This window comes from Capricornis sumatraensis, chromosome 4 (assembly GCF_032405125.1).
Source record: "Capricornis sumatraensis isolate serow.1 chromosome 4, serow.2, whole genome shotgun sequence".
NCBI lineage: Eukaryota > Metazoa > Chordata > Mammalia > Artiodactyla > Bovidae > Capricornis > Capricornis sumatraensis.
The window spans coordinates 68,730,356-68,757,670 of record NC_091072.1 but is presented as its reverse complement, the minus strand read 5'-3'; the positions used below and the strand labels follow the sequence as shown (position 1 = coordinate 68,757,670).

Here is a 27,315-nt window from a genome sequence, read left to right as displayed (position 1 = left end):
ACATTTAATATGGAAAAACAAAATGAAGAAAAGAGAGGTACTTTAAAGTGTTTGGGTACGATGCTGTCACGTTTAACAAAGCCTACTCCCTCTCCTTGCTTTAGAGCTCTCTGGTGAAATGGAGGTGAGTTTGATGGAGTACAGTCGGTGACCACTGAAAAACACGAGCCCTTTCAACAATGTTGCAACACTGTTAGTTTTTGGTTTAAACACACACACACACACACACACACTCACAAATGCTAAGTGTACACACTACCAAATTCTGCGGTCAGCTTTTCCAGGAGCTACTGGGGAAAGTCTCAATGCTGCAGATCCTCGAGGGTGCCCGCACACCCCCACCTTGTTCCCAGATGACTCATTTCACAGTTTGTTTTGATCATTAGCAATGTCCCTTGTCTGCAGAGGTGCAGTGTAGTCACAAGTGCTACATAGCTGTAGTTTTCAAACAAAACCACTTATATCATTGTGCTTAAGTGGAGAGTGTAGTTAAACAATACTGACCCTTGCTTACTGGCCCTGTATTCTCTGTAAACAAGGAGGCTGTTTGAAACAACCACTTCAGCTCTATTTACAGAAGGGTTCCCACAGTTCACACACAGGCACAGTGGTTGATAACGCTTTCTAAAAGCTGTGCATGTGCCTTGGTCTCTTAAAAAAGTGCTCAAAGTGGAACCCACGTGCAAACTTCAGTTCATAACACAGAGTAGCTCAAGCAGCCATTTTGCTCCCAAGTCATCTGAAGAACTTTACCAGATTAAGCCAGGCCCCAGAGTGCTTACATCCACTTGCATTTCTTCTTTTCATCAAATAAGACTTTTACATGCAAGAGTTGTTTCTGAGCTTCTTCCAGCCCTCGTTCTCTTTCTAGTTTATTTAGAATCTGTTGACAATTAGAACAGTTATTTTAGATATTGTGGTTTTAGCATTACAATTCTGTTTTTTTTGCATTCCTGATGCTGTGAGTGGTAAATCTGTATGAAACAGATGCCAAGATTTTCTTCGATCATTTACATACTCACTTTGCAAGTTGTTTTGCTAAGTCATTATCACAGGATCAACAACACTTCGGTTTAAAATAGAAACTCAGCAAGAAATACTGAACTACTTGCTTACAAATATGGGGCCAGAATTCCAAGGCCCTGTTTTATGCATTATGTCACAGCCATTCCAAGCACAGCAAGCATTCCTGGGCAGCCAACATGCAGGCAAGTATTTCTTCTTAAATGCAGCAGGCAGGGGGCATCCTGGTCAGAGATGTCTACCTCCCTTCCCCTCCCCTTCCCTCCCCTCCCAGTGCTTCCCTTCTAACCCCTGACCCCTGGAAAGAGGGATGCTTATCATGTTTAAGGAACTCATTGCCTCTACCCTACCTTAGTGCTTCACTTGATCTTCAAGTAGAAAATGGAATTGGTGAGCTATTCTCACCATTGACATGGATAGCCTGTCCCAGCATGACTGAGTGGGGGGAATCAGGGAAGGGGGAATTAACATATATTTGGAAACAGCGCATCTGATGACTGTGTCTGTGTGAATTCCCAAAGAAAAAAATCCAGATTAAGGAGAATTAATCATAAAGGAGAATGGTTTATTGAAATAGTTGCTTAAGTTAGAAATATACTTTTAACTACTGAATACAGAATCTAGGCGATTTAACAAGCTTAGCCTTCATTTTAGCAGATTACAATCAAGCATAAGCAGGTCCCTTTTATTAGGACCACTACTTACTCATCCAAGTTAACTGTGTCCATAGGCCCCATTAAATCAAATGGCTGGTCCAAAGGTGGGCAGCCACACGCAGGGTCTGGCTTGATGCCAGGATCCTGCATCTCAAGACAGGCTTCCTGGCTTCCCTTTCTGGCCATGTGGGATGCCAGAGCCATCCTGAGACCTACAGGACGCTTTATAACCAAATTCTGGTGGCTGATCCATATCTGTTTTTTTAAAAATGTTATTGAAAATCTTACCTCATCAAAATACTTTATGATGTATTTGTAGATTTCTGTCAAGGCCACTTCTTCATTAAATTCATTTTCGTGTTTCTTAAAGAGAGAGAGCCTTGTTGAGAGATTCTGAAATGGCTTAAGCACCCAAATGTAATCTTAGTCCTACTTTCTAGCAATACCTTAGATTCCTGAGTTAAGAATTCTTCCATCTCTGAAGATGACAGTGGAGGCAGATCCCTGATTGCTTTGTAATAAGACTTCACTTCCTCTTTGTAGGTTGGGATATCCTTGGCATAGAGAAGTTTATTAGTTGGTGCTTCCTGAAAAAAAAGCAGCAACCACCAAGAGTTTAAAAAACCATCAGGAAATTATAGCAGTACCGATGTAGCTGAACCTCCACCACTATTACTAATCTTCTCTCCTGGTAACAAGGCATCTTCGTGCAGTAGGCCTTCATGGGAATGTTATTGACTGAATGACTGACTGCTATCCAGATAGTTCTGGTGAGTCACTGTTATTTTCAGGCAGATTAAATGCTAATATATTCTGCCTTCCTCTCATAAAAGGACTAAAATTATTATTTTTGCATGATTTTGAGTTACTGTAACAATGGAACTTATTTTAGTCATAGTTCGTTACTAATAGTTGTAAAAAGCCTGAATTAAAGCATTTGCTCTCATCCTCACCCACCAGTGAATTTTGGCACTTATAAAAGGTTTGACTGTAGGTCTGATTGAGCCCTTTATATAACCATGAACGTGGTAAGTAATTGGCAATGGCAGATTTTTCTGCTTTTCCCTATTTTATTAGATGATAAAAATCTCAGTGTTACCAAGGAAGAGCATGGTCATTAGTATTGGTGGCTCTGAAGTCTTGATTTTGGAAAAATTCCCTGGTAGTTTGAATGTTTTCATGTAATTTTAACTGATGTTAAAATGTAAGGGAAGGTTTTTTTAAGTTATAATTTTGACAGAATTAACATGTCAAAGAAAAATCACAGCTAGTCTAGAAAAGAGATGGAAAAATTTATTCAAACCAGCCTGAAGATTATGACCTAGGAGACAGCCTCTCAGAAAGCTCTGAGGACTGTTGTGAAGAGGTAAGGGGGGTGGGGCCTGCATACATGTGATTTAGGGGAAGGGGGCTGTGCAATCAATCACATACTGCTATTTGTGAGGAACAGATATCTTAATGGTTTTAGTGCATTTCTAAGTATGGGAAGATTCAAGAAACTGAGTTCATGAAATTTTCTCTGGAAAATTACTAACCAAAGGCTAGCCATTTTTTACCCGCGTGCAGACTGCCTCATCCTGATCTTTGGCCTGAATTCCTTTCAGGGTGTGTCATAACAGGTGATGGGCAACATTATTTTGCAATCCCCTCCCTTTCAGACTTAATTTTCACCAATGTTGGGGAGGCATTTCATGAGCAGGAATGCTCATTCTCAGGTCAGACGAGGATTTCATTGATAGGCCACTCACTGTGCTGTTACTGAATGAGGTAGGCCCTATTAACAGCAGCCAAAAGCCTCTGGACGGCCTGTCTTACTAGACTCTCATGGTCCAGGAAATGGTTCCTTCCTGTTGCTTCTACCCACATCTAGAATTACACTATTCCAATAATTGATATTTGGTCAAATTGTTTTAAGTCATCTAGTCACCATTTTTATTGGAGGTTCAGTCATATATTTGGTAATGCACAAAATACAAATAATGTAGGAACATTAATAATTAACATTAATAAAGTATTTAAGAGCTTCCATTATGTGCAGCCCAGTATCTCCCCAGGTCATCTGATGAGTCACTATCTTTAAGGGAAATACTATGTTGGCATTGTATAGAAAGTTCACCAGAGTAGTGTGTATATATACAGTGTGTGGTGGGTCACTGTAACCCCTTACAGGATTGAGAGGGGAATATTATCTTCTAGGGAGTTACACAGCTAGTGCCAGAAGAAGAAAAGGGGTCTTCAGAGTTCAGCGGCTACTTCTGCCATTGGAGCGGGCTGATAAATGCATAACGGGGGTGCACACTTCACCCTAGAGGGGAGGGAGGAGGCCCAAACAGGTTGAAAGTTCTGCCTAGATTTTTCTTGTCCTGAAATATGAATTTTTACTGTATCACTACTCAGGGAAGACAGGTGAGTTAATGGTAGGGGCAGTGCCCCAGTACATTTTTAAATGTGTTGCTGGCTTGAAGGAGGCCTGGACTGAGAGATTTTTTCACCTGTCAACTTTACAAGTTTAAGTAGAACCTACAGCTCTTGTGATCATTCACTCAGGTTTTATTTAGCCAGGCACTGTGGGTAGGCACTGAATGTAAGCTTCTTAAGGGCAGGCGCTGACTGGTTTTCAATCTGAGATCAGTAATTAGTAGCAGTGTAGCACAAAGAAAAGGACATAGAGTTAGATGTATGATCTTAAGACTCGTGACCTCTCATCATCAATTCCTCATCTAGAAAATGAGGGTAGTGGTTAACTGTGTGGTTCCTGTGAGAACTGAATTGTGCCAAGAACATAGTAATCAATAAACAGCCATTTTTAGTATGGATAACTGTGTCTGTGTATTGCATGCTAGGGAGAACTTTACTGGTCAAAATCACCACATGGGAAATGCATCAGGGGAACATTCACAGAGTAGGTATATTTAGACTAAATCTGAGTCTGATACAGTTTCTGGTATACATTAGGAAATCACATTTGCTGAATGAATAAGTAGGGTTTTACTAGACAGAGGTAACAGGAAAGGGACGAGCAGAGTGATGTGAAAACAAGCTCGTGGTTAAGTCTGGGAAAACTAAAAGCTTGTAGCATAAAAGGTAGGTAGATGGATTGGGGAAGAAAATGAGGCCAGAAGAGAGACTTGAAGCCCAGTGGGCAAGGGCCACGTGGCGCTGAAGATTGTATCTGGGAGGTAATGGGAAGTATTTACAATGTTCAAGCAGGAATCTGACAGGATCAGAGTTTTGTTTTAGAAAGCTAGCCTGAGACACAGCGAAAGAGGCACCGTAGAAGCCAGGACAGCAGTTGGCAGGGGAGGGACGGAAGTGAGTAGTAACCAACTAGATACAGAGGTGGGAGGAAGGAGAAGGGCACGATAATGCCGGGGATGTTACCTTGAGAGACTATAGGCAGTGCTAGGAAAATAAACGTCAAAAACAAGTTTGGTTTCTAGAAATACTGGCGATAGTGAGTCTGGATTTAGACCAGGAGTCTCAGGTGCCTTTAACATGTCCATCACACTTGATTCCAGGCACGTTGAACATCCTTCCACCAAAGACCCACTGCGCAGCATGAAAAGATTTCTAAACCCATTAGGCACAGATACTGCTCAGTTTATTATGGAGTACTTGGATTAAGACCGAAACATCTCTTTCAGAGAGCTTCCTCTGTATTTTTATCTTTTCCTGCCTTATAGAGTTTTTTGCTCAGCAAAGGACACCATAGGACAAACGATACTGATCTGATTATAAAATGACAAAATAGAGGTATTTGAAACCTCAGGCAAGATTTACTTCCCCATAAGAAATTTGTTATAATCAAATAGATGCTTTTAGGTATATTCAGATGGAATTAACATAGGCAAATTTCAATAATTACATCCTTTGGGTTCATAGTTTAATAGCATCTATATTAGCATCTACATAAGATTTTTCTAGGAAACAAAAGCTAAAGGTTTTAACTTAAACTAGATTAAAAATAGAAATAAATGAACAATTTTATAGAAAAGCAGGTGTTCAGTGACCATCATTTCCTTTTTCTTCTTAGCTGATGTTGTGTGTTACTTGAATGTTTACAAGGAAGACAGTGCTTCAGACTCACACAAACACGTACAGGAAATCCTAAAGCTGGGCCTTACCTTCCCAAGTTGCTGTTCTGTGAGGGAAAACGCGTCCATGAATGCCTGGGCAATCACTGACAGACAGCCATCTATGTGTGGTGTCTTCTTAATGTCAAAGACAAACTGAGGGTTCTTCAGGATGTTTACCCAGAAGCGAAGAGGAAGGCTGTTCCGAGAGAGAGAGAGACCTCTTTTCAAGTACAGCCTTTCATGTGAGGCAGACGCTGTGTTTATCACAGTTTGTAAATGGGTGTTTTTGTCCTTGTTACTGAAGTATGCAAGTCTGCCTTGCCAAACATACCAAGCAACAGATGGCAGAGTCACTCAGAACAAGAAAGGGTTAAACTGTCAGAGTTCCTGAAAGGGAGGCCTGGAGAAGTCTGAAACTGGCCACTGACAAAACAAGAATTTTCTCCACAAATTTTTCAATTATATCAGATAATGGTTACCAGTGAGAACATCTCATCAGACCTCTTCTCACCCCCTCTAAGTGCTACACCCTGGCCTAAGCCATCAACATCTCTCACCAGGCTTATTTCCCACCAGCTCCCAACAGTAAATTCTGCCACAAGGGCCAGCAGCCCTCTTAACACAGAATCAGGTCCTCGTCTCTCCACTGCAGCTCTCCACCCCTCTGGAGAAAGCCCTGCATGATCTAGGCCTGGCACTCATCTACTGCGCTTCACCTTACCCCAGCTCCACCAGCCTCCTCGCTTCTCATCACACGCACCAGGCAAGCTTGTGCTTCGGGACTTCGTCCGTCCCTGAAACTGTCTTGCCCCAGACAGTCTCAGGGTTTATGCCTCTTTTCAAGACCTGACTCAAATATCTCCACCAGGCCTCTGACCACCCTGTCCTGTTGGTCTGTTTTTTTCCTCATTCTCTGCATTAGTATTGCCTTCTAACATACAATTTACCTATTAAAATACAAGCTCTATGAGAACATGAATTTCCATCTCTTACCTTCAATGCCTAACAGTACCTGATACATAGTTGCTACTCAAATATTTGGATATGATCTTGGGAGTCACTCAGAGCCCTCTGGCCTAGCTACCTCCCTCCATCAGAGGGGCTGCTGGGCCTTTCAGCGTCTCTGCTGTCCTGACTAGTGCCCCTGTTCACACGCTACAGTCTTCCCAGTGAGATGGTAGCCTGCAGTGCCCAAGCCTGATGTGGGAGTGGCAGAGTCTAGGAAGCCAAGGCTAGAACAAAGCGGGGAGGGAGCCACAGTAGACAGGTAAGGTAGGCCTGGAGCTTTTAATACTTATTTAAAATGATCTGCTGCTGCTCCTGCTGCTAAGTCACTTCAGTCGTATCCGACTGTGTGCGACCCCATAGATGGCAGCCCGCCAGGCTCCCCTGTCCCTGGGATTCTCCAGGCAAGAACACTGGAGTGGGTTGCCATTTCCTTCTCCAATGCATGAAAGTGAAAAGTGAAAGTGAAGTCACTCAGTCATGTCCGACTCTTAGCGACCCCATGGACTGCAGCCCACCAGGCTCCTCCATCCATGGGATTTTCCAAGCAAGAGTACTAGAGTGGGGTGCCATTGCCTTCTCCGTTAAAATGATCTGGCTAACCTCAATGCTTAGAAGGGCTTGAGCTTGCACTGAGAAGTTCTGTTACATAATAACTGAGTCTCATTCAGCTCATGCACAAAGTATTTGAACAAGAGGTAATGAGCTATGTTTCTTTAGTGAAGAGAATTTTTAATTTGGATACCTTGCCTCAGCTCGGAGAAGATGATGGCACCCCACTCCAGTACTCTTGCCTGGAAAATCCCATGGACAGAGGAGCCTGGAAGGCTGCAGTCCATGGGGTCACTGAGGGTCAGACACGACTGAGCGACTTCACTTTCACTTTTCACTTTCATGCATTGGAGAAGGAAATGGCAACCCTCTCCAGGGTTCTTGCCTGGAGAATCCCAGGGATGGGGGAGCCTCGTGGGCTGCCATCTATGGGGTCACACAGAGTCGGATATGACTGAAATGACTTAGCAGCAGTAGCAGCAGCATGGCATTTGACCAAACAAAAGCAGAAAATTATACAATAGACAGCTTGGAAAATGCTAAATGATGAATCCTCTGAGGGACAAATTTAAGACTCTTCTCTAATTGAAAAGTACATGATAAAACCACAAAATATTAATTTCTTATCATTTACTGGTCAAGCTGAACTTGTTTAAAGATAATAAAAATAATAGAGTTTGTTTACTTTGCCCTAAAGAATAGGATTCTCAGCACAGGAATCATTTTTATTCAAAAAACAGTACCTACCAGTAAGAAACTGCTTTGACACGATAGCTTGCCAAGCCAAAAATTCAAATATAGGGATAATCCTTCTGTAACTATCCATGCCCTTCTTTTAGTTAAGATTCTGTCCCAGATTCTTAAAGTCGGTAATCACCTATTGTTGTTCCCACCTGTTTGTTTTCCAAATATGTACAACATCAGGATCTGTGATTTTTTTGTTTTCAGCCTGGGCATCCAAAAAGTCGAAAAAGTATTTTATAGCAAACGGGGCTCTGCTGTTGGGTAAACTCCAAATGCTTCTAAAAAGTTTTTCAAGCACAGAGTGAATTGCCACCTGAAAGACAGAACACATCAGACTTGGAAGATTAAAGAGAAAATAGGATAGAGGTTTTTGAAAACATGATGAAAAATGAAATCCAAGTTCAGAGATAATGATGAACAAAACAGAAAAGCTGAAGAGAAAGTATGTACAGTTGTCAAATGAGGCCAGCACTCAGTGTTGAAGACAAAGGTCCTGAAAATCCATGCCCAGGTCTATCTAGACTGGGTGCATAAGCTTCTTGCTGATAATGACATTGTTTAGGCAACAGCCCCTGTCTTTGAAACTGCTAGTAGTTGAAATGTCAGTTATAGGGCTGTATACGCAAACCAAGAAGCCCCGATGTTTGGCTTTTATTAGTTATGTTCAGCTTGGAAAAACTCAAATGATATTGCCTGGTTCCCAGAATTTTTCCTGTTGCATGTATTTCCATCATAAGGTTTTATTGTGTACTTTCCAGAGCATCTGACTGTTTTATAAAAAACAAATAGAGTTCTGTGGGATAGATGAGAAAAGCCAAGAGATTCTGGCTGTCCTCTACCCACCAAACAAACCTAGTAGCTTTGTTTAAGCTCCAAGCAGACATCTGAAGACGCATGCCCAGTGGAAGGCTAGGGCCAGGTGTAGATAATAGCACTTACAGGATCACTACAGACTTCTGTTTAATCCCACTAAGAACCAGATAAAGGAAAATTTGCTCTCAATTTGGCATTCTTATTCCACTGGCTTTTAAAACATCTGACACTTGTATATACGAACAGAATTCTTAATTTTAAAATGACCACCCCCTCTTCATTTTATTTGCAATTTAAAGAGGGAGTTTTATTGCTCATCTGTAGTAACAAGTAAACAAAAAGGAATAATTACGCTGTCAACCTAAAAAATAACAGTGCAGTGGTGGATAAAGGGCTTGGGAACAACATTAAATCCCTGACTGACGATGCTATGGTAGGCATTGGTAAAGTGCTTTATCTTTGCAGTTGGTGAGGGAGAAGAAGAAGGGGGTAGGAAGTGTTTACAATTTAAACTTTCATTTTGCTTTGCCAAAAGGCACAAGGGATTTGTAACATTTTCACACTTCAGTGGAAATTAAGTCAAACACAGCATACACCCCCAAGGTAGCCATAAAAGTGCTCCCAGAATGGTAAGGGTACCTTGGTCGACAGCAGCTTTGTCAGATACATTTCTTTCACTTTGAACTTGTGCTTCCCTCGATGTCTCTTTCCCTGCACATCTTGGAATGCTTCCGAATCTGGTAAAATCTAAACAGAAGACAGAGCAGAAGCAGCGTTACCCAAGGAGATGTGCTGCGCTGCAGAAGGCATCTGATTCAGCGGAAGCACAAACAAGCCTGGACTCACCAAGTGGCAGTGATCTTCCGTGTATTCCACATCTGAACGCCACGGAAAGAGGGGGAGAAACAGTGCATTAAAAAAACAACCACGGGCTAACTGGCTTTCCCCACTCGTGTTATAAACAGAATAGGTTCCTTGAGCCCTCCCACCCGAGCTTTTCATAGCGACATTCCGCGCCCTGCCCCCAGCCTCGCCTGGCTGCGTCTTAAGACTTTAGGAACAGTGTGAAGATAGGACGGGCCAGGGACTGGAGTTGTCCCTGAAGTGTTGCAGCAAAGGCTGAACCATCACTTGGGGGTGGGGTAGGAGAGGTTCAGTTCTCATTCATTTAACAAATAGAGCTGGAGCACCTACTGTGTGCCAAGGGCTACTAGGCAGACAACAATGAGTAAGACCTAGCTCTCACCTAAAGGAATTCACATCCTAGCCACTGAGAGACTCCTCCTAATCACACAGTTAGCTGTTTAATTTATTTGTGATAAGGATTGTGGAGAATTAAATGCTATTATAATATAGCTAGGAAAGTATCTAACAAGGCACAGACCTAATCAGTGAGGTTCTCTGAGGAGGGATGTTGGAGCTGGACCTAAATGAACAGGTAGCGAGCAGGATCAAATGGGGAGGAGGGTGGGTGCAAAAGCCCTGAGGTGGAAAGGAAGGTGACCTCTTCTAGGATCGGAGAGAAGGGCAGCAAGGCGGAGGTCACAGAGTGAGTGATGGGGCAGCACAAAGCGGGCAGTCTGAGAAGAAATGTGGCTGAAAAGCAAGTGGCAAATGCAGGGAGGGGAGGAAGCAGGCAGTTGGCTTTTGTTTTGAAGACGAGAGAGACCAGAACACCTTAAAATGCTGGTGGAAAACCACAGTAGTGGGGATGCGAAGCCCAGGTGGGAAACGGGATTTGGCTGGGAGGAAGGGCAGCCCTGGCATGTCTGGGGAGCCAGGAGGAGGGACTGGCAGATGCAGGGAGGGAGGCAGGGTGGGCGGTGCTGGCTATTGAAGGCATTCTGATCTCTTTTCTCTGTGAGGTACTGAGTGAAGTCATCTGCTGACAGGGAAGCCTGTGGGGATCAGAGGAGAGAACGCGGGATCACGGAGAACGGTCAGCTGTCTGGAGAAGCACAAAGGGGAACAGGGTACGTCGAGGGTCTGGATCCAGATGGGAATTCACAGCAACTGAGCTGTGCTGCCGCAGGCCTCTCCCACGTGGTGGCCCAGCCTGAGGTTCAGGAAAGGGGAGCAGTTGGGTTCACCAGGGGACTGGCTGGGATGTTCAGAGTGCGTGATGAAAGGACAGAGGGGCAAGGGTTTTGTAGAGTAAGGAGAGACTGGACTGGGAGGAAGCAGAGGCGCTGACCACCTTTAAGGCCCATGAAGTGATCCAAATGCAAGATCTCTAAATAACAAGCTCTCAAAAGACTATAGTCTTTGAAGCCTAAAATACATAGCTCCTCCACTTATTACAGCATAAAGACACCAACCCCCACCCTAGACCAGAAGGACAGCCGCCCACTGCAAGATGGCTTCTCTCAATATAGCTTGACTTGGGATAGATGGAGGCTTGGGAAGTGGGGACGTCCTACAACCTACCAAGGGGTGTCCTCCAACATTCCCAGTCATCCTATCCATTTCATTGGGAGCCCTGCATTCCTCGTTTGCACTCACCAGGTGTTGGGTCCTATCAGGCTGCTCCTACCACTGAATCCGGGAATAGGGAAGCCCCACCTCCAGCTGTGCGTGTATGAGCAGGCCCTGTTGGTGAGGCCCAGGACCTTTCTGAGGGCCGAGGAGGACTGACTGTCTTGGCCTGGATATAATTTCTCTAGAGAGAAGCCCGGGATAGACCTCAGGATTTTCTCAAGGCGCTGTCACAGTGTCTTCCTGCCCCTAGGCTATCAGGGACACAGAAGAGAGTTTCAAGACTGGCCAATTAACTTTGCCCACAAAGCTCCCTCTGTCCTTGGTCCATCAGTAGGAGCTTTGGACTAAGTGAGTTATCTTGTTTGTTCAGAGCTTGCAGGGCTGTGTGCTAATCTGCAGGCTTCCCTCAGTTTGCCAGAGGGGTCCCCTCTGTCAGCCCCCATCCTACTGAGGAGTTGGGAAAGAGCTGCAATGGCTGATTCTGCCCTGTCTTTAGAGGTGGCTAACGATAGCAGCTTCCTCAGCGCCGGCAGTCACGGCAACCACTGTTCACCGTGTCCTGTCCCCCTTTGCAGAGCTCACATTCTTAGGACCAGAAGTGGAGCAAAATGGCTTTCCTCCAGTCAGGGAATCACACAGCAACAGCTCAGTCTCGTCTTTGTGGCAGTACATCTGAGAGGCAAAAAGCAATACTTCATAGACTGAGAACAAAAGGTTAACATGACTTTGGTTACCTGAAGTAAAATTTGCTATCTTCTTAAAGACTTTTATAGTGGATCCATTAGATATCTAAAAGCAAAGATAAAAAATAGATGAGTTTTCAAAATTTAATGTATTTCTCAACTTCACTCAGGAATTAGATGGCTGGATGGATCTTACATTCTCTCACTTATTCAATCAAATATTTATTTAAGAATTCCTACATTCTGCGCATTGCAGGCTGGGGCTATAGTGATGAGCAAGACACTGTTTCTGCCCTCAAGGAGCTTGTGGTTTTGTGAAGGAGGCAGGCAAGGGGAGGAGTCAGTTGTGTTGGGGGGCACCCCAGCCTCTTGGGAGTAGGGACTGTTTAGAGCACTTTCTTTTTTGAAGGGGGTGGGTAGGTCCTACTATATAAAGAAATACTGAAACAAGTTTTCAAAAACTGGCCTATAAAGCTGGTGGCTACCCTATGACAGCAATTTCACAGTGAGGTATACACACGTGCATATCCTTAAGGTAAACTTCCTAAGTGCCCCATACTGGCATTTACAACCCCAATATCTATCAACAGTAGAATGAGTAAAGAGTTTGGGGCATATTCATATAACAGGTTACGATTAGACAGTAACAGTGAGCAAATCACTGCTCCATGCCACATGGATGAACCTCACAGTGATACTGGTGAACCAAAATCCTGACAGAATGGAATGCACACTGTGTGGTTCCATTCACATTTAGCTTAAAAAAAAATAGAAAAACAAAAAACCCAGTCAAAACTAAGATGTACATGTTTGCAGAAGAGAAAGTGGTGATTAGGCGAGTCCATAAGGGGGCGTCTGTGGGGCCCATAACACTCTACTTCTGGATCTGAGTGGTAGTTGTGAGATAGGCTCACTTTGTGATAATCTATCCAGCAGGACACTTAATTTGTTCTCTTTTTTTTTGCAGGTCTTTATCTTGTTAAAAGAAGCTTGTAAAAATCATAAAATTACATACACTTTTAAATAAAAACTTTAAAACTTAAACATGACTTACAGGAATGTTCTTGTGTGAGGTGTACAGCTCAAGAACATTCACTTCAGTATACACCCGTGTAGCCACCACCCACATCAAGATATAAAATTATATTTCAAGGTTCCAAGAAGTACCCCTATTATGCTTCTCAACCAATAACCACCCCATCCTCATCCAGGGGTAATTTTCTGACTTTTTTGAAGGTAATTTTCTGAAGTTTTCTGACTTCCATCACCACCGATTAGTTCTATCTGTTTTTGAACTTCATGTACATGGACTCATTCTGCGTACACTTGTGCCTGGCTTCTTAGGGTCCATATAAAGTCTATCACGTTTATATTTATCTGCATCGTTGCAGCTACCAGCAGTTTGTCCTTTTAAAAGAATTTTCTAGTGAATGAAATACACTACAAAAAAATTGCCATACAGTAAAAGGAAAGAAGTGTTGACACATGCTACAACATGAATGGGTCTCAAAAACATGGTTAAGTGAAGGAAGTCAGTCACAAAAGATCACATATTACACAATCATAGTTTGTCCAGAATAGGCACATTTATACAAACAGAAGGTAGGTTACTAGTTGCCTTTGGAGGAATGAAGAGTGACTCTTAATGAGTTCAGGGTTTCTATTTGAAGTAATGAAAATGTTTTAAAATTAGACTGTGGTGACGATTGCACAACTCCATAAATGTTCCCAAGAACCCACTGAACCACTTTCACTTTGAAAAGGTGACCTTTAAGATATACAGATTATATCCCAACACAGCTGTTTTTAAAAACTGTCATGGATTTTAAATGTACTCATTTGACAAATGCTTTCACCATACTGATGTGATTTCAACCCCAGTGTGTAGCCTCTTTTGGAAATAACATCAAGAGTTCTGAGGGATGAGAACCTTTGGGGACCATGGACCCTTTAGGTAACCCTTCCCTACTCTTAACCAGAGGAAGAAGGGCCCATCAGGCTAAGGGGGCCTAGATGGTAAGAGAAAGAGGGCAGGCTTTGCTTGCTGGAGGAGTAAATTGTTCTGAGGGGCTGGTCTACAGAAATGCTAGACAAAGGGGCCATGGAGAAGTGACAGGGAGGGGATACACAAATCCTCACCTTTATTCTGGGATGTGACTGGAGGGTTAACCCTGTTATTTCTGAACACTGTCATCAGCCAAGTGATTTTCCCCTCCACTTGAAAGCTCTAAGGCTTTTCTGAATTCTAATATTAATTTGGACCTGGCCTCCATTTGGGAAAAAAAGTAAAAACTTAGACTGTCTTTGGCCTGTGGCAAGTTGGTTATCAGAATATACAAACCAGCTCAGCAAACACCAAAGGATTAAAGCCTAATCATCTCTTGCAGGTTGTCCCCACAGGGGAAGGAACACGAGCGAGAGCCAGCCCTGGAGGAGGCCCCTCAGCACAGGGTCCAGCCAGTCACTGAGTCTAGGCCAGAAGCCTCCACCTACTGGTGCTCCCGACATCCTGTGGGGGAAGGGGGCCCTGGGCAGGGCTGGTGGGGGCCTTCTGGCCTCTGCAAAGTGTCTTGTGCATGGATTCTAAACTCGTACTGAGCTCCTGGACTCTGCCGCTATTACCAAACATCCTCTCCTTTCCCCTTGAGCCATTCATTGTTTTCTAGCTGATTTTTCAATTCTCCTCCATTTTTGATGCAATTAAAGTCAACGCTCTGTGCAGGCACCCCCTTAGCAATACTCAGACACCAAGTTTATGAGGATGTCTGAACATCATTACAAAATCCCTCCCCATGCAGAGCTGGATATGCTCTGTTTCTAAGCCAATAAACACCTTTGTTATAAAAGGAAGCTGGTGATTCATTCTGGGTAATTGTCAAAGAATGAATCCCAAATGGATCCCGTTGTGTGTTGAGCCAATACTCTGCTACTGTCAGATGCTTTGTTTTGCCAAAAGCGAGCACCCTTACTCTATAATCACAAACACCACGGATGGGCTTTCCGATAAGGAGCACAGCCAAAAGTTCAAATGTCTTTTCGAGAGCTGGCAATGACTTGCTGCTGGCGCAGTGCTCAGGCATTAAGACAGCACAGACGCAGCTTGTACCGGGGAGATTTTACTCTGAAATTATCTCCTGAGAGCAAGTGTAAAAGCATTTTATTAGCGGATGAGTTGTGTGTGTGTGTGAGCGTGTATGTGTGCGAGGGTATGTCTAACTTTCACAGCTGCTCTAGGGCTGGCACGTTTTTCCCTCCGTGTGACACGTTAACACTGTTATAAAGACAGAAAACTAGTTTAGTTACAGATGTTGTTGGCGGGGGGGGGGGGGGGTTGGTAAAGGGTTCCATTTTCTGTTTTGCAGAAAAGTCAGCTGCTGCCGAGTGAAGGACAGAAATGCCATTTTGAAAAGTGCCACAGAATCCAAGGTGCTGAATATATGATGCTGTCTGTTCCATTTGAGGCGCTCCAAAAGCTTTCCTAAGAGTGGCTCGTCAATCCTCCCAGACTCCTGTGAGGCCGGGAGCGTCCTGTGGGCCCCTACTTTAGGAATGAAAACCAAATTAAGTCAAAGAAAGATTAATGTCACTAGATGGATCTGTGGCAGGAATGTTTCTCTAGCCCAGAGCAGAGTTGGTACACACAGCAATTTCACAGTAAGTTCCTTCCAGTCTCATGGTGCTCCAAGGTTCAAAATGACATCGAAGCCACACCCCTCCAATGAAGGTAGCTGGCCCTCACTGGAATGAGGCAAAGATGACCGCAGACTTTTCTACCATCAGAATTAGGAGCTGAGACCACACAGGGAGAGATGGACCCATGTCATCAATTTAAAGTTGCTTCAGGACTTCCCTGGCGGTCCATTGTGACAAAGGCACCAGCCAGTGCGGGTCTGGGAAGATCCCACATGCCAGGGGGCAACTAAGCCCGAGTGCCGCAAATACTGAGCCCGTATTCTAAACCCCACCAGTCATAACTGCTGAGCCTGTGTGCTGCAGCTGCTGAAGCCCGTGCGCCTAGAGCCTGTGCTCGGGACAGAAGCCACGCAGTGAGAAGCGCACGCGCCACAGCGAAGAGCAGGCCCCGCTCGCTGCACCTAGGGAAAGTCTGCACAGAAATGAAGACCCAGCTCAGCCAAAGCACAGAAACAAACAGCCACCTCTAAGGTACACTGGACTAAAGCGCATCAAGTGGGGACTACTCACTAAACGGGGCCTAGTCCGTCTAGTCAAGGCTATGGTTTTTCCAGTGGTCATGTATGGATGTGAGAGTTGGACTGTGAAGAAAGCTGAGTGCCGAAGAATTGATGCTTTTGAACTGTGGTGTTGGAGAAGACTCTTGAGAGTCCCTTGGACTGCAGGGAGATCCAACCAGTCCATCCTAAAGATCCGCCCTGGGTGTTCACTGGAAGGACTGATGTTGAAGCTGGAACTCCAATCCTTTGGCCACCTGATGCAAAGAACTGACTCAGGGAAAAGACCCTGATGCTGGGAAAGATTCAAGGCAGGAGGCAAAGGGGACGACAGAGGATGAGATAGTTGGATGGCATTACCGACTCGATGGACATGAGTTTGAGCAAGCTCTGGGAGTTGGTGATGGACAGGGAAGCCTGGTGTGCTGCAGTCCATGGGGTCACAAAGAGACAGAACTGAGCAACTGAACTGGACTGAGTTACTAAAGAACATCTTTTAAAAAATAAAATGAGGTTGCTTCTGAAATAAACAAAAGCAACACACCCTCACATTGTAAGTGAAGGTGAGTTTTCTTTGTGGTAAAATACTGTCTTAATGCCACAAGTTGATGATTATACCATAAAAACAGATTTTCTAAAAATATAAGGTTGAACTTATACTTAACCTGATGAAACTGCCATTTTGTAAATAAAAAATGGTCAAATGTTGGCAATTTCTTTTTTTTAATGTCTTTTTTTTTTTTTTAGCCGCACTGCAAGGCATGTGGGATCTTAGTTCCCCGACCAGGGATCTAACTTGTGTTCCCTACACTGGAGGCATGAGGTCTTAACCACTGGTGGTTGTTGTTGTTCAGTTGCTTAGTCGTGTCTGACTCTGCGACCCCATGAACTGCAGCGTGCCAGGCTTCCCTGTCCTTCACTATCTCCTGGAGTTTGCTCAAATTCATGTCTATTGACCTGCTGATGCTATCTAACCATCTCATCCTCTGCTGCCCCCTTCTCCTTTTGCCTTAACCACCAGGCCGCCAGGGGAGGCCGAGATGGTGTCAATTTCAAATGGCTAGCCCAAGAGGAAAGCTGGAACTTTAGCCTAAGAATTTTATGGAAAATTATGAGTAGAGTCTGAACCACCATGACATTTTCTCCTTAAGTCTAAAAACACAATAGTCACTACAAAGCTCCATGTGGAAACCCTTACTGGCATCTCTCATTCCTAAAATGGTATTTTGTGAAAACAGAATCCTATTCAACTAACGTTGTCCCAGCAACCACTCATCAATACTGCTCTCCCTGCCTTCCTCCGCTCTTCTCGCTGACACCCCAAGGCTGGAGGCAGACGAGAAAGGAATCTCTTTTCTTTCTCAGAGCCCAAGCGATAACCTTGCTCAGTCCTTCAGGAGAGGAGGCTCAGGGCTCAGCAGAGCATCTGGAAGGGGCCATTACAACATTCTCAACAGACACATCAAATCCCCCAAGATGCTCCCGCCACCCTGGACAGAGCTCTGGAGGGTTCCTGAAACTAGTGACGATGAACAACACAGCTCCAGCTTCTTTCTGGTGTGCTTGGAATCAGCCCTGGGCCAGACACAAAGCCGCTTTGAGGACGGCTGGAACCCCGAGCTAGTCAAGGAGGGAGCCCGGGCTCCACCAGTGAGCATGCGATGAGGAACCTAAGCTCCCCAGGCTTTTGTTGTGCTGGAGTTGTCAGCCCTTGGATACCTGAAAGAGGCTTCCCTCTGATGAAGGTAAACTTCTGTTGCCTTCAAGGAGTATTGGCCTTAAAGGATGTCAAAGAAGGATCAGACGTAAGGAAGCATTCTGATAAACTCACAGACGTGAGATTCAGCATAAGATCTGAAGAGAAGTCGCCCTTTTGAATTTGACATCAGAGAAGATGACTACCAGAATTTCTCCTAAGCTCTCCAGCCAGCCTGCTTCATAGGCTAGGAGTGTGGGCTGCAAGCCCGGCTCTGAGCAAGGTGACCCCTCTGGCGCTGAGCAGAGGCACAGCCTCTGTGCAATCCCTTTTTCATCTGCTTCCAGCCTTGGGGCATCAGTGAGGAGAGCTATGGGAGTGTGGCCAAGTCTCTTAGCCTCCCTGGGCCTCAGGATGAGAATAATGACAGTGTCTACCTCACCGGGCTACAAAGAGCACGAAGCAGTCACTGTTCGTGAAAGCTCCTAGGACAGTGCCCAGCACACTAAAAGCTCTCCGTTTTTCTGTAAGTAAGAATCTAAAGTCATCCGTCCCGTAAGAGACCCTTAGAGACAGTCCAAAGATGCAGTCCACAGTCTGTTACAGATGCCACACCTGACTGGACAGACCACTGACCCTGGGGACGTTCCTCTGAACTTTAAATGTCATGTGAGTGACAACTCTGGTGTTAGCAGTGACCACTTGAGCACTGGCACGCTCCCATCAGGAGGAACGTTCCTCAGCAACACGTTGGTTAAACATCTCTTCTGCCCTCAAAACCTCACAGCTCAGAACGAGAGGTGTGATCTGTAGAGCACACTTCCTGCTGGACACAACACCTGCCCTGCAAACTTGATGCCACCCAGTGGCTGGATGTGGGTGCAGTGAGAGGTCACACGGCAGGGGCGGGGGCAGCTGCAGAAAGCCTGGACCGGGAGAGACCATCCTGCCACAGTCACATGGGACCAGCCGCCCACATCCTCTATAGACTCACACAGACACGCGCGTTGGCTCCAGAGCACAGCACAGCCCCCTTCGTAGTAAACACACACACTGGGCAATAGTGAAGGAGGCATTCGGGAGGGTTTAATTATAGGCGAGAAGATGCCTCTGGCTTCATGGGTTTGTAAGGGCGTCTCTCCACCCCTTGTCTGCACAGGACTGAATGAGACTGGAGCAGAAATTCCTCCTCTTTCTGACAGAGAACGAGGGTAATAAAAGCACCTTCGTCACAGGTTGTGTGAACATCAATCACGTCTATGCCCTCCAGCAGTGCTGGGCACCGGCTGCCACTGTCATCAGTTGCTGCCACAGTTGTGCAAAGCAACTGTGCTGACCCCCAGGGTGGGCCAGGATGCCATCCTGCTGGTGATAGGGCAGTGCTGGTAATTTGGGGCTCTGGAGGCTGCATCAGACCCATGAGATGCTATGTTCTCGCTGCACCTTCATGTCCCTTCGAGAAATTGGTTCTTCAAGAACACGGACAGTAAATCATTTGGAGGAGACCAGCTACACTCTGTTCGCCCTGAGGACAGAACAAGGCGAGAGAAGAAAGGGGCTCACACTCCAGCAGCAGGGACTCTGTTTAGATAGGAGGAGGAACTGGCCTTCGCTAAAGATTAACTTGAAAACCTCACTAATTTGGGCTAATTGGAGGGAGGTGAGTCTGAATCACTTAAGACTCCAAGCGAGATCCTATTTTTAAATGAAATATAGTTTTTCGCTTTCAAGCACTTACAGTGACTCAAACGAGAGTGCTTTAGTAAATGAATAAGAGTGATAATTAGCGCCCTGTCTCTTTGGAGGGAAATATAAGTGTTCCAGGAGAAAATTTTTCTTTAATGAAAGGGCAAAAGGAAGCTTTAGCTCAGCCCTGTCGAATGATTCCAAATTTTGACTGTGCTGTAAAGCAGGTGTAGATTTAGGAGGCTGGATATGCGATAGTCTCTGAAAACCAGGGCATATGTGATGGTCCAGGTACAGAGGGCACAGGGCCGTTGACCTCCCCAGTTTCCTTCAAGCTCTCTGCGTTTATTTGCCTTACGGCTTAGCTCTTTAAACACAAGGAGAATCCTTTAAGCCCTTGTGTCCTAGTCTTGTCATTTATTACCACCATGTGGCAACGCTAGGGTATGAGGCCAATAAATCATTGGGACGGGAAGTGACTACAGGCCAGATTAATTTCATTATCATCCTTAAGCAGATCGGTGTCTAGCACGGCCGGTGTCTGCAGTGAAGACTGATGTCCCCTCTCTCCTGACAGTCTTCCCCTTGCCTTGCAGACAGCGGTCATGGATCTCCCCTCTCCCTGCTGGAGTGTCTTGTCCTGCCTTTCCCTGTTAATGCCAGTGAGTGGCCACACCCTCTTCCTTTGGGGCCCACTCCATGCCACACAGTGGCCAGGGCACATTGAGAAGCCTGACCAGGGTGGGCCAGCCCTCCCTGCACAGCTGAGCAAGGCGAGCACGTGGGTCAAGACCCCAAAGGAGGGCATTTGTGGCTGTGTCTCTGCCAAACTCACCCAGACAAGCCCACCACCCAGAAACTGGAGGAGGTGGCAGCGGCCAGGTGCAGCTCCCAAACGCAGACTGAAGGCGGAGTAAGCCTGATTCTAATTTTCCCAGCCCTAGATTTCCTCTGGAAATCTTCTCCAAATGTGGCCCACTGACAGGAATAGGTACTTGCAGAAAGTTCCTGGTGCTTTATAGAGTTTTTAAACACTCGAAAGGCACTGCAGCTTTTGGCAAGATGATACCAAGGTTGGAAAGTCTAAGATGCAGAAGGGCGAGGACAGGGACAGACTGTTAACCTGGCACATTCTCTGTGGGGCGCCCTCCAGCAAAGGCTGCAGGGGTAACACCAACCCAGGGATTACCCAGAGCAACAATTTCTCGCCTGGCTCTGAGACCGACTCAGCCCACGAGCCCAAGGCTGAGGGGGTCCTCTGCTCCTGGTGGTTGTCCAGGAAACCCTGGCAAGGACTGGTCTCAGATTCTGTCTGGCTGAGGGGAGTGCCCACCCCAAAGGCCTTCTTGGTGCAGACACGTCTCCATGGGATTTCAGCCTTGAAAGACGGGGCGCTACTCTTCAAGGGCCTGGGAAGCTGCTCCCCTGCTTCTCCAGCTCCGCAAGGGCATCCGTGCATCTACCCAGCCATCCCCATGCCTTCCTGACCCCTCCCCCCGCCAGTATCTCTCCCACCCACACAGCTCACGGTGTGCACCTTCAGCCCATATCAGAGTACAGCTGCTCAGCCCATCTCTGAATTCATCTGCTTGCCTCATTTTCCAGAGCCACAGTGTCATTCCTGGTCAACATTCCTTACCTGAAATCCTTTGAAGAGCCTCCCTGTTGGCACCTCCTATATCCAGGCTCCACACACAGCCACAGTCATTTCCCGAGACACAAATTTCTCCTGCTTAAGATCCTCCAATGGTGTCCCACTGTGCTGGGCATAACAGTCAGACTCTGGACGAAGCCGCGGGGCCTGCACGGTCTGTACTTCCCCGCTCCCCTCCCTCCCACCTCTCCGGCTTTCTACTGTGAGAAGCCATCCTGTACCGGTTAAGCCATGGGCCCTAAAGCCCAACGATTCGGGTCCCAACTTCTCTCTGCCACTGAGTGGCTACCGACTAGCTCACACTTCCCTGAGCCTCAGTGTACTCATCTATAAAGTGGGTTAGTAATAGTCCCTACGTCATAGGACTGCTATGGATAGAATTTGCAGAAATAAAGGGAAAGGCTGAGAACAGCAACTGGCAAAGGCGAGGAGGTCCACACACACTGGCTGTTACTGGCTCTCACTGCCGCCTGTGCCCCTCTCCAGTTCTAGCTAGTCTAAAAGTCTTTCTGTGGAAGAGCAAGCATGTGCCCCTTCCCTGTTGGGAATGTTGGCCTGGTTAAAGTTCTCACTCCAGGTCTCAGATGAGTCACCGCTTCCTCCAGGAAGCCTTCCTGGATGCTCTGAGTCATAGCACTATTAAACTGTAAGATGTTGCCTCCCGACTTGGCTCCTTTTTCCTTTCCACCCCCAACCCTGGTCCCAGGTCTGTAGGCTCTCTGAGGTCAGGGACCTAGTCTTTGTTCCACTTGCATGCCGTCCCAGCTCTTACTTAGCACAGAGTGGATATTCAACAAAGATTCCGGGAATTTACTGAATGACTCCCAGGATCCCGTGGTGTTCAGGAACCTCCCCTGCCTCCCCTCCTTGGTTCTGAGCACGCTTCTCTGGCACTCAGCTCTCTGCTGGGTCACATGTTCCCGTCACCCACCTCAACACTCACCCAGTAAGTGGGTCAGAAGCCAAGGAGGTATCACTGAATATTCAAACAAACGGGAAACATAAAACTTCTTCAGAAACAAAGGACGCTACACAGAGGTCACCAGGTCAGTAATGAACAGCAGTGCATCTTAGAACTCCCATAGCTTTGTTCAGTGTCAAGCTCAACACGCCTCACTGAACAGGCCAGAGGATCTGGTAATGGTGAAGTTTCTGACCTAAACCACAGGATAGAGAGTGACTGGACCCCATGAAAATCGCAGCTCCAGGAAAGGAGATCCCAGACCACGAGCAAGTAAGGAAAATTCCTACCCCTGAAACAAGAAATCTTCAAATGATTCCAGAAAACTGGTGGGAATCTTGCAATTTTCAAAGAATTTGCACGGTCCTGGACAGGATCTAATCCAGTTTGGGCTGGGGATGCCCTTGTTCTTACCTCGTAGTGGCCAATGGTATTGAGCTTGGTGATTCCATCTTCGAGAATCACAGAGGAGCTGTCAATATCCAGAAGTTCTTTATGTCGTGTGCCGACTTGAAGCTCTGGGAAAAAATTTTTTAAAAGAGCATTTTGTTTTCTTTTAAAATGACTCTGAGAAATGTAACATACTACCATGTCACTTTTGCAATTACTTACAGGAAGACACAGGTTTGATCCCTGTCTTCTGTAAGTAAGACAGGGTTTGGGAAGATCCCCTGGAGAAGGAAATGGCAACCCACTCCAGTATTCTTGCCTGGAGAATCCCATAGACAGAGGAGCCTGGCGGGCTACAGTCCATGAGATGGCAAAGAATCAGACATGACTTAGCAGCTAAACAATAAAGCTAAAATAAAGTGGTTGTGAAGGTTTGGAGATGTTATCAGCCAGACCAGTAGCCTGCGTTCTCTTCTGTTTTATGTTTAGGGCTCTGATACGTAAGATCACTTTTTCCTGAAGCTTTTACTCTGAGGCTAAGCCTGGAAATAAAGCCAAAGGAAGACAAAATAATGCATCCTCAGAGAGATTAACCTCTTCAGAAAATTCCAAAAGCAAATCTGCATGCCCAACACCCGTGTGTTCACAAGCAGGTGCTCTGGGAACGATCTGCCCGTCCCCGGGTTGGGGGGCTGGTCAGCTGGCACCCCGGCATCAGGGCTTCATTTCCTTTAAAAGGTCACCAACTTGTGTCCGAGGGTTAGAGTGTGGCCCGTGGGTGTGTTTTTTTTTCGTTTTGTGAACCTGCACCATGTTTTATTATATTCTAATGTCAATTCAGAACCAACATTTAAAGATTGGAAGATTGCACATAAAAATTAGGACTTGTGATTTCTCTTTTGAATAAAACTGGATCATCTGGTAACACTGATCACACTGCCCCCTTACCTGGCTGCTGGCCTTCACCAATTAAGTTGGGTCCCACCAGTTCCCATTATCCCAGGTAGGCCAACACCCCTTACTTATGATGGCCTCCTGCCCCTCTGGGGATCTGCCTGTGTGAGTCTCTGCTCTGAGAGGTCTCCACACAGCTACTTCTGGTATCGGATTTTAATACAATTTATGGCTGGTATCTAAGGATATGCCTTAGTTTTCTGAGGCTAGCCAAGGAGCGAGTTTGGAACATCAGCAGACATGCAGAAGCCACTTGCCATCAGACTGTAACGGGAAGCTCCCAGGGGGCTTGTCCTGCTCCCTGTCCCACCCCCCCACATCAGAGGCCAGGACACCTGATGGGCAGAAATCCTGGAAGGTGTGAGGATGGTCCTACGGGCCTGGCAGCACCAGGACTGAGGCCACGGGGCCATTTCCCCACGGGCCTTGGCTCCAAGGGCCTTTGCAGTCAGAGTGACACTTGAAGGCGCAGGTCCAGGAAGCTGATGGTCCTGGGTTACGTCACGGTGGCCTGACCGGAGCTGCCCTTTGACCCCGCCTCCAACCAAATGAGCTCACACGATCTTGAAGGGCCCACAGTCCAGCCAACAGAAGGAAGCAGAAGACAGGTGGACGAGAGAGCTTTAGTGGCCTTGCTTCCCTTGAAGCCAGGCCTTGGAACTGCTATGCATTTGCGTGGTTTCACTCATGGGGCCAGACCCCGCCCCCAGGTTTCTCCCAACGGCCCTTTAGCAGGGGGTCTGCCTTGCAGGGCCAGGTGGGATGAATTTAACTGCCTGCTTAGTGGAGGCTACAGCTGCACACGCAGGAGAGATGAACCTTGTTACGCTGTCTGTCACCGCTGCGATTTGACTCTTTTCTCCCTATCCCATTATCTGCTGTAAAATCCCACGACAGTCTCCTGGGAGGGCTGCGTGGAGCTCGACTTTAAAATGTTGATGAACATTTGAGTGAAGAGGAGCCCTGTTAGCTCGCTCACGCATATGCTCGCCTTTGCAGTATACCAATAGAGCCCGAAAATGAATTCAGAGCAGATGCTGCTTCGTGGTGGGGGAGGATGGAGACTATACTTAATGCAGGATGCGATTAGCAGAGAGGAAGATGACCTTTCTAGCCTGCTCGGGTTCACACCCAGAGTCTGAGCCACCCACTAATGACACGCTCGGTACCACAACAAACAAATCAAATGCCAACATGAGATGCAACACATACAGAAGGCCTGAGGTTGACACCTTTTGTACTTCTTGAAGCAAGGTGAATTCACTGGGTCTCAGGGTTAGCAATCTCATGAATCTGATTTACAAACATTATATATATATACATATATATATATATATATATTTTTTTTTTTTTTTTAAGAACAGCTTCTTTGAAGGACCCTGGTTTTTCGGATAAGACTTGTCGGAGAGCAATGCAATCTCCGGGCCCCTAGACATGCCCTCTGGGAACATCCCAGGCTAGTAAGCTTCAGCAAACAGAGCCACAGCTACATGCTGGGGGCCCGATGGGAGGGAGGGTAGGTGGGAGGGATGCTCATCAGGGAATTGGGACAAAATAGTATTGCCTTACCAAGTCCTATTTCATTCAGCTGAAGTCCATAAGGAGAGCCATTTTTGCTTAGGAATGCTTGGAAAATCTTTTCTTTGGCTTGACCTATGGTATCGCAATCAAGAACGTTGACTGATATGTTCCGACAGACATCTGCACTCTCATTTTCTGGGATTTTTTCAAAGGTGACAGTTAATGCCTGCAAGAATACAAACAGGTTTCCAAGTCTATTAGATAATTGCAATCTGAAAAGCATTCATAAAAGACACAAACCTTGGCAAGTCCTACTAATACTTCTGATAGCACATTAGCAAATACCATATCGCGGTATAGCCACTTTAATCTTTTTTCCATAATCCATTCTTTTCAGGGATAATGGAAAAGAAAACAGAAAGTTAAAACTCTCATTATAGAGCAAGCATTGAATAAATATATTTGAGGGTAAAATATACATACACACATAAATATTCTAAAAATGGTGATTTCTAATTTCATCTTCCAAAAAGAAAAATATATATTGGAAAAGTTTCACAGTAGATGAGGGTAGACTGGGGACTATCTTTTTTATTAAAAGGACTACAGATCTTAGAAGCAAAGTTCCAGGTGAAAGGAAAGGTTATGAGGTCTCCGTATTGATCACGCCAGAGGTCACTTTTTAACATGCAGCAGTGATTATGATTATGTTCCTGTCCCCCTCCACTTTCAACCAGCTTCAGCCAGGCAGTTTCCTGAGCTCTCATTAAAACACCGAGATCCCCACTCTGTGCTATTATTCCTGCATTAATTACTTTACAGTTCAGCGCCATTACTTGTGGCTTTTGTCAGTTAACATTCTCCCCGTGCAGCAAAACCTCAGAATCAGCCTAATGGGAGAAGTAAGGCCTTGGTGAATGTGTGAAAACTCAGAACTAGGGAGTATTTCAAAAGGAACTTTAAAGCAATTTCAGGTTTACGTTGCCTAAGAATAAACCGATCTAAAACAACAAAGTTACATACTTGGGATTCCCAGTGGAGCTGATTCAGGCAAGTGCTGAGTGTTTTGTAATCAGCACAACACACAGTTCGGATTCTAAGGCACCCTGGTAATCGTGGAGCCAGACGACCTGGGTGTGGTGGCCAGTGTGCAGTTACTTTGAGTTATTGAGCCTGGATACAGTGAGGGCATGTAAAATGATTAGCTGCTGGAAATGTTTAAAAGATGAAAACACAAATAATGTGGTAAATGGGGAGCCTTAGGGTTAACTCAGCTTTAAAATAGATGAAGTGAAGTGAAAGTCTTTGTGACCCCATGGATTATAGTCCACCAGGCTCCGCTATCCATGGAATTCTCTAGGCAAGAATACTGGAGTGGTTTCCATTCCCTTCTCCAAGGGATCTTCCCAACCCAGGGATCGAACTGGAGTCTCCTGTATTGTAGGTGGATTCTTTACCATCTGAGCTACCAGGGAAGAACAGTATATAAGCATAGCACTCGCCCTTAGCATTGTTATTGAGATTAAATAAAGTAACTCAGGACGTCCCTGGTGGTTCACTGGCTAAAACTCCACACTCCCAATGCAGGGGGCCAGGGTTCAACCCCTGGTCAGGGAACTAGATCCCACATGTCTCAACTAAGACCCAGTGTCGCCAAATAAATATTTTTTTTAAAAAGATAATATGGGTTAAATGCTTGGCATTAGCTGGGGTGCTGGGAAAGGCTCAATGATGATGATAATAGTAAAAGTAACAGGCAGATTATTATTTCATGTAAGTCATCACTATGATTATCGTTAGTATCAGTATGCCTTCACATGGAAACAGAGACAGCCGGCCTTGAGCAGCTGGGACCCTGACTCCACCGTCAGGATCTCTGCCAGAGTCAAGAGCAAGCCGCCTGGAAGGAGAACAGGGCAGAACACCTGCTCGGGGTCAGCTTCCTGGTTCAAGCCCAGTTTACCAGTAACTAGCTGGGCAACCTCTCTGCACCTCGGATTTCTCGCCTGCGAAGTGGGAACAACAACTGCCTCCCAGGGCTGCCAAGATGATGAACTGAATTAATCACATCACACTTAGAATGGTGTCTGGCTCGGGAGGTAGCACTGAAAGACCCCAGACGAAGGGAGTGGGGGGACTTCCAAAGCTCTGCGTGGATGGGCGGGGGGTGCTCAGAGGCACGTTTACTGCCTTTACATCCTCCCCCTACAGTCCTGCTCACAGTTGTGCAAGA

At 45.8% G+C, this 27,315-nt stretch overlaps 1 protein-coding gene across 1 annotated transcript in view; it reads right to left on the bottom strand.

Moving 5' to 3' along the window:
• Positions 1-762: 762 nt before the first annotated feature.
• PLXNC1 (plexin C1) overlaps positions 763-27,315 on the bottom strand; it is a 153,078-nt gene continuing 126,525 nt past the window's right edge. Inside the window, exons 23-32 of the mRNA XM_068971100.1 lie at positions 25,131-25,308; positions 22,632-22,735; positions 12,082-12,136; positions 9,716-9,747; positions 9,509-9,616; positions 8,206-8,369; positions 5,804-5,951; positions 2,126-2,266; positions 1,968-2,042; positions 763-883 (exon numbers count right to left, since the gene is read on the bottom strand). Coding sequence (XP_068827201.1) covers positions 779-883; positions 1,968-2,042; positions 2,126-2,266; positions 5,804-5,951; positions 8,206-8,369; positions 9,509-9,616; positions 9,716-9,747; positions 12,082-12,136; positions 22,632-22,735; positions 25,131-25,308 — 1,110 coding nt within the window. The 3' untranslated portion in view covers positions 763-778. The remainder of the gene's footprint in view (positions 884-1,967; positions 2,043-2,125; positions 2,267-5,803; positions 5,952-8,205; positions 8,370-9,508; positions 9,617-9,715; positions 9,748-12,081; positions 12,137-22,631; positions 22,736-25,130; positions 25,309-27,315) is intronic.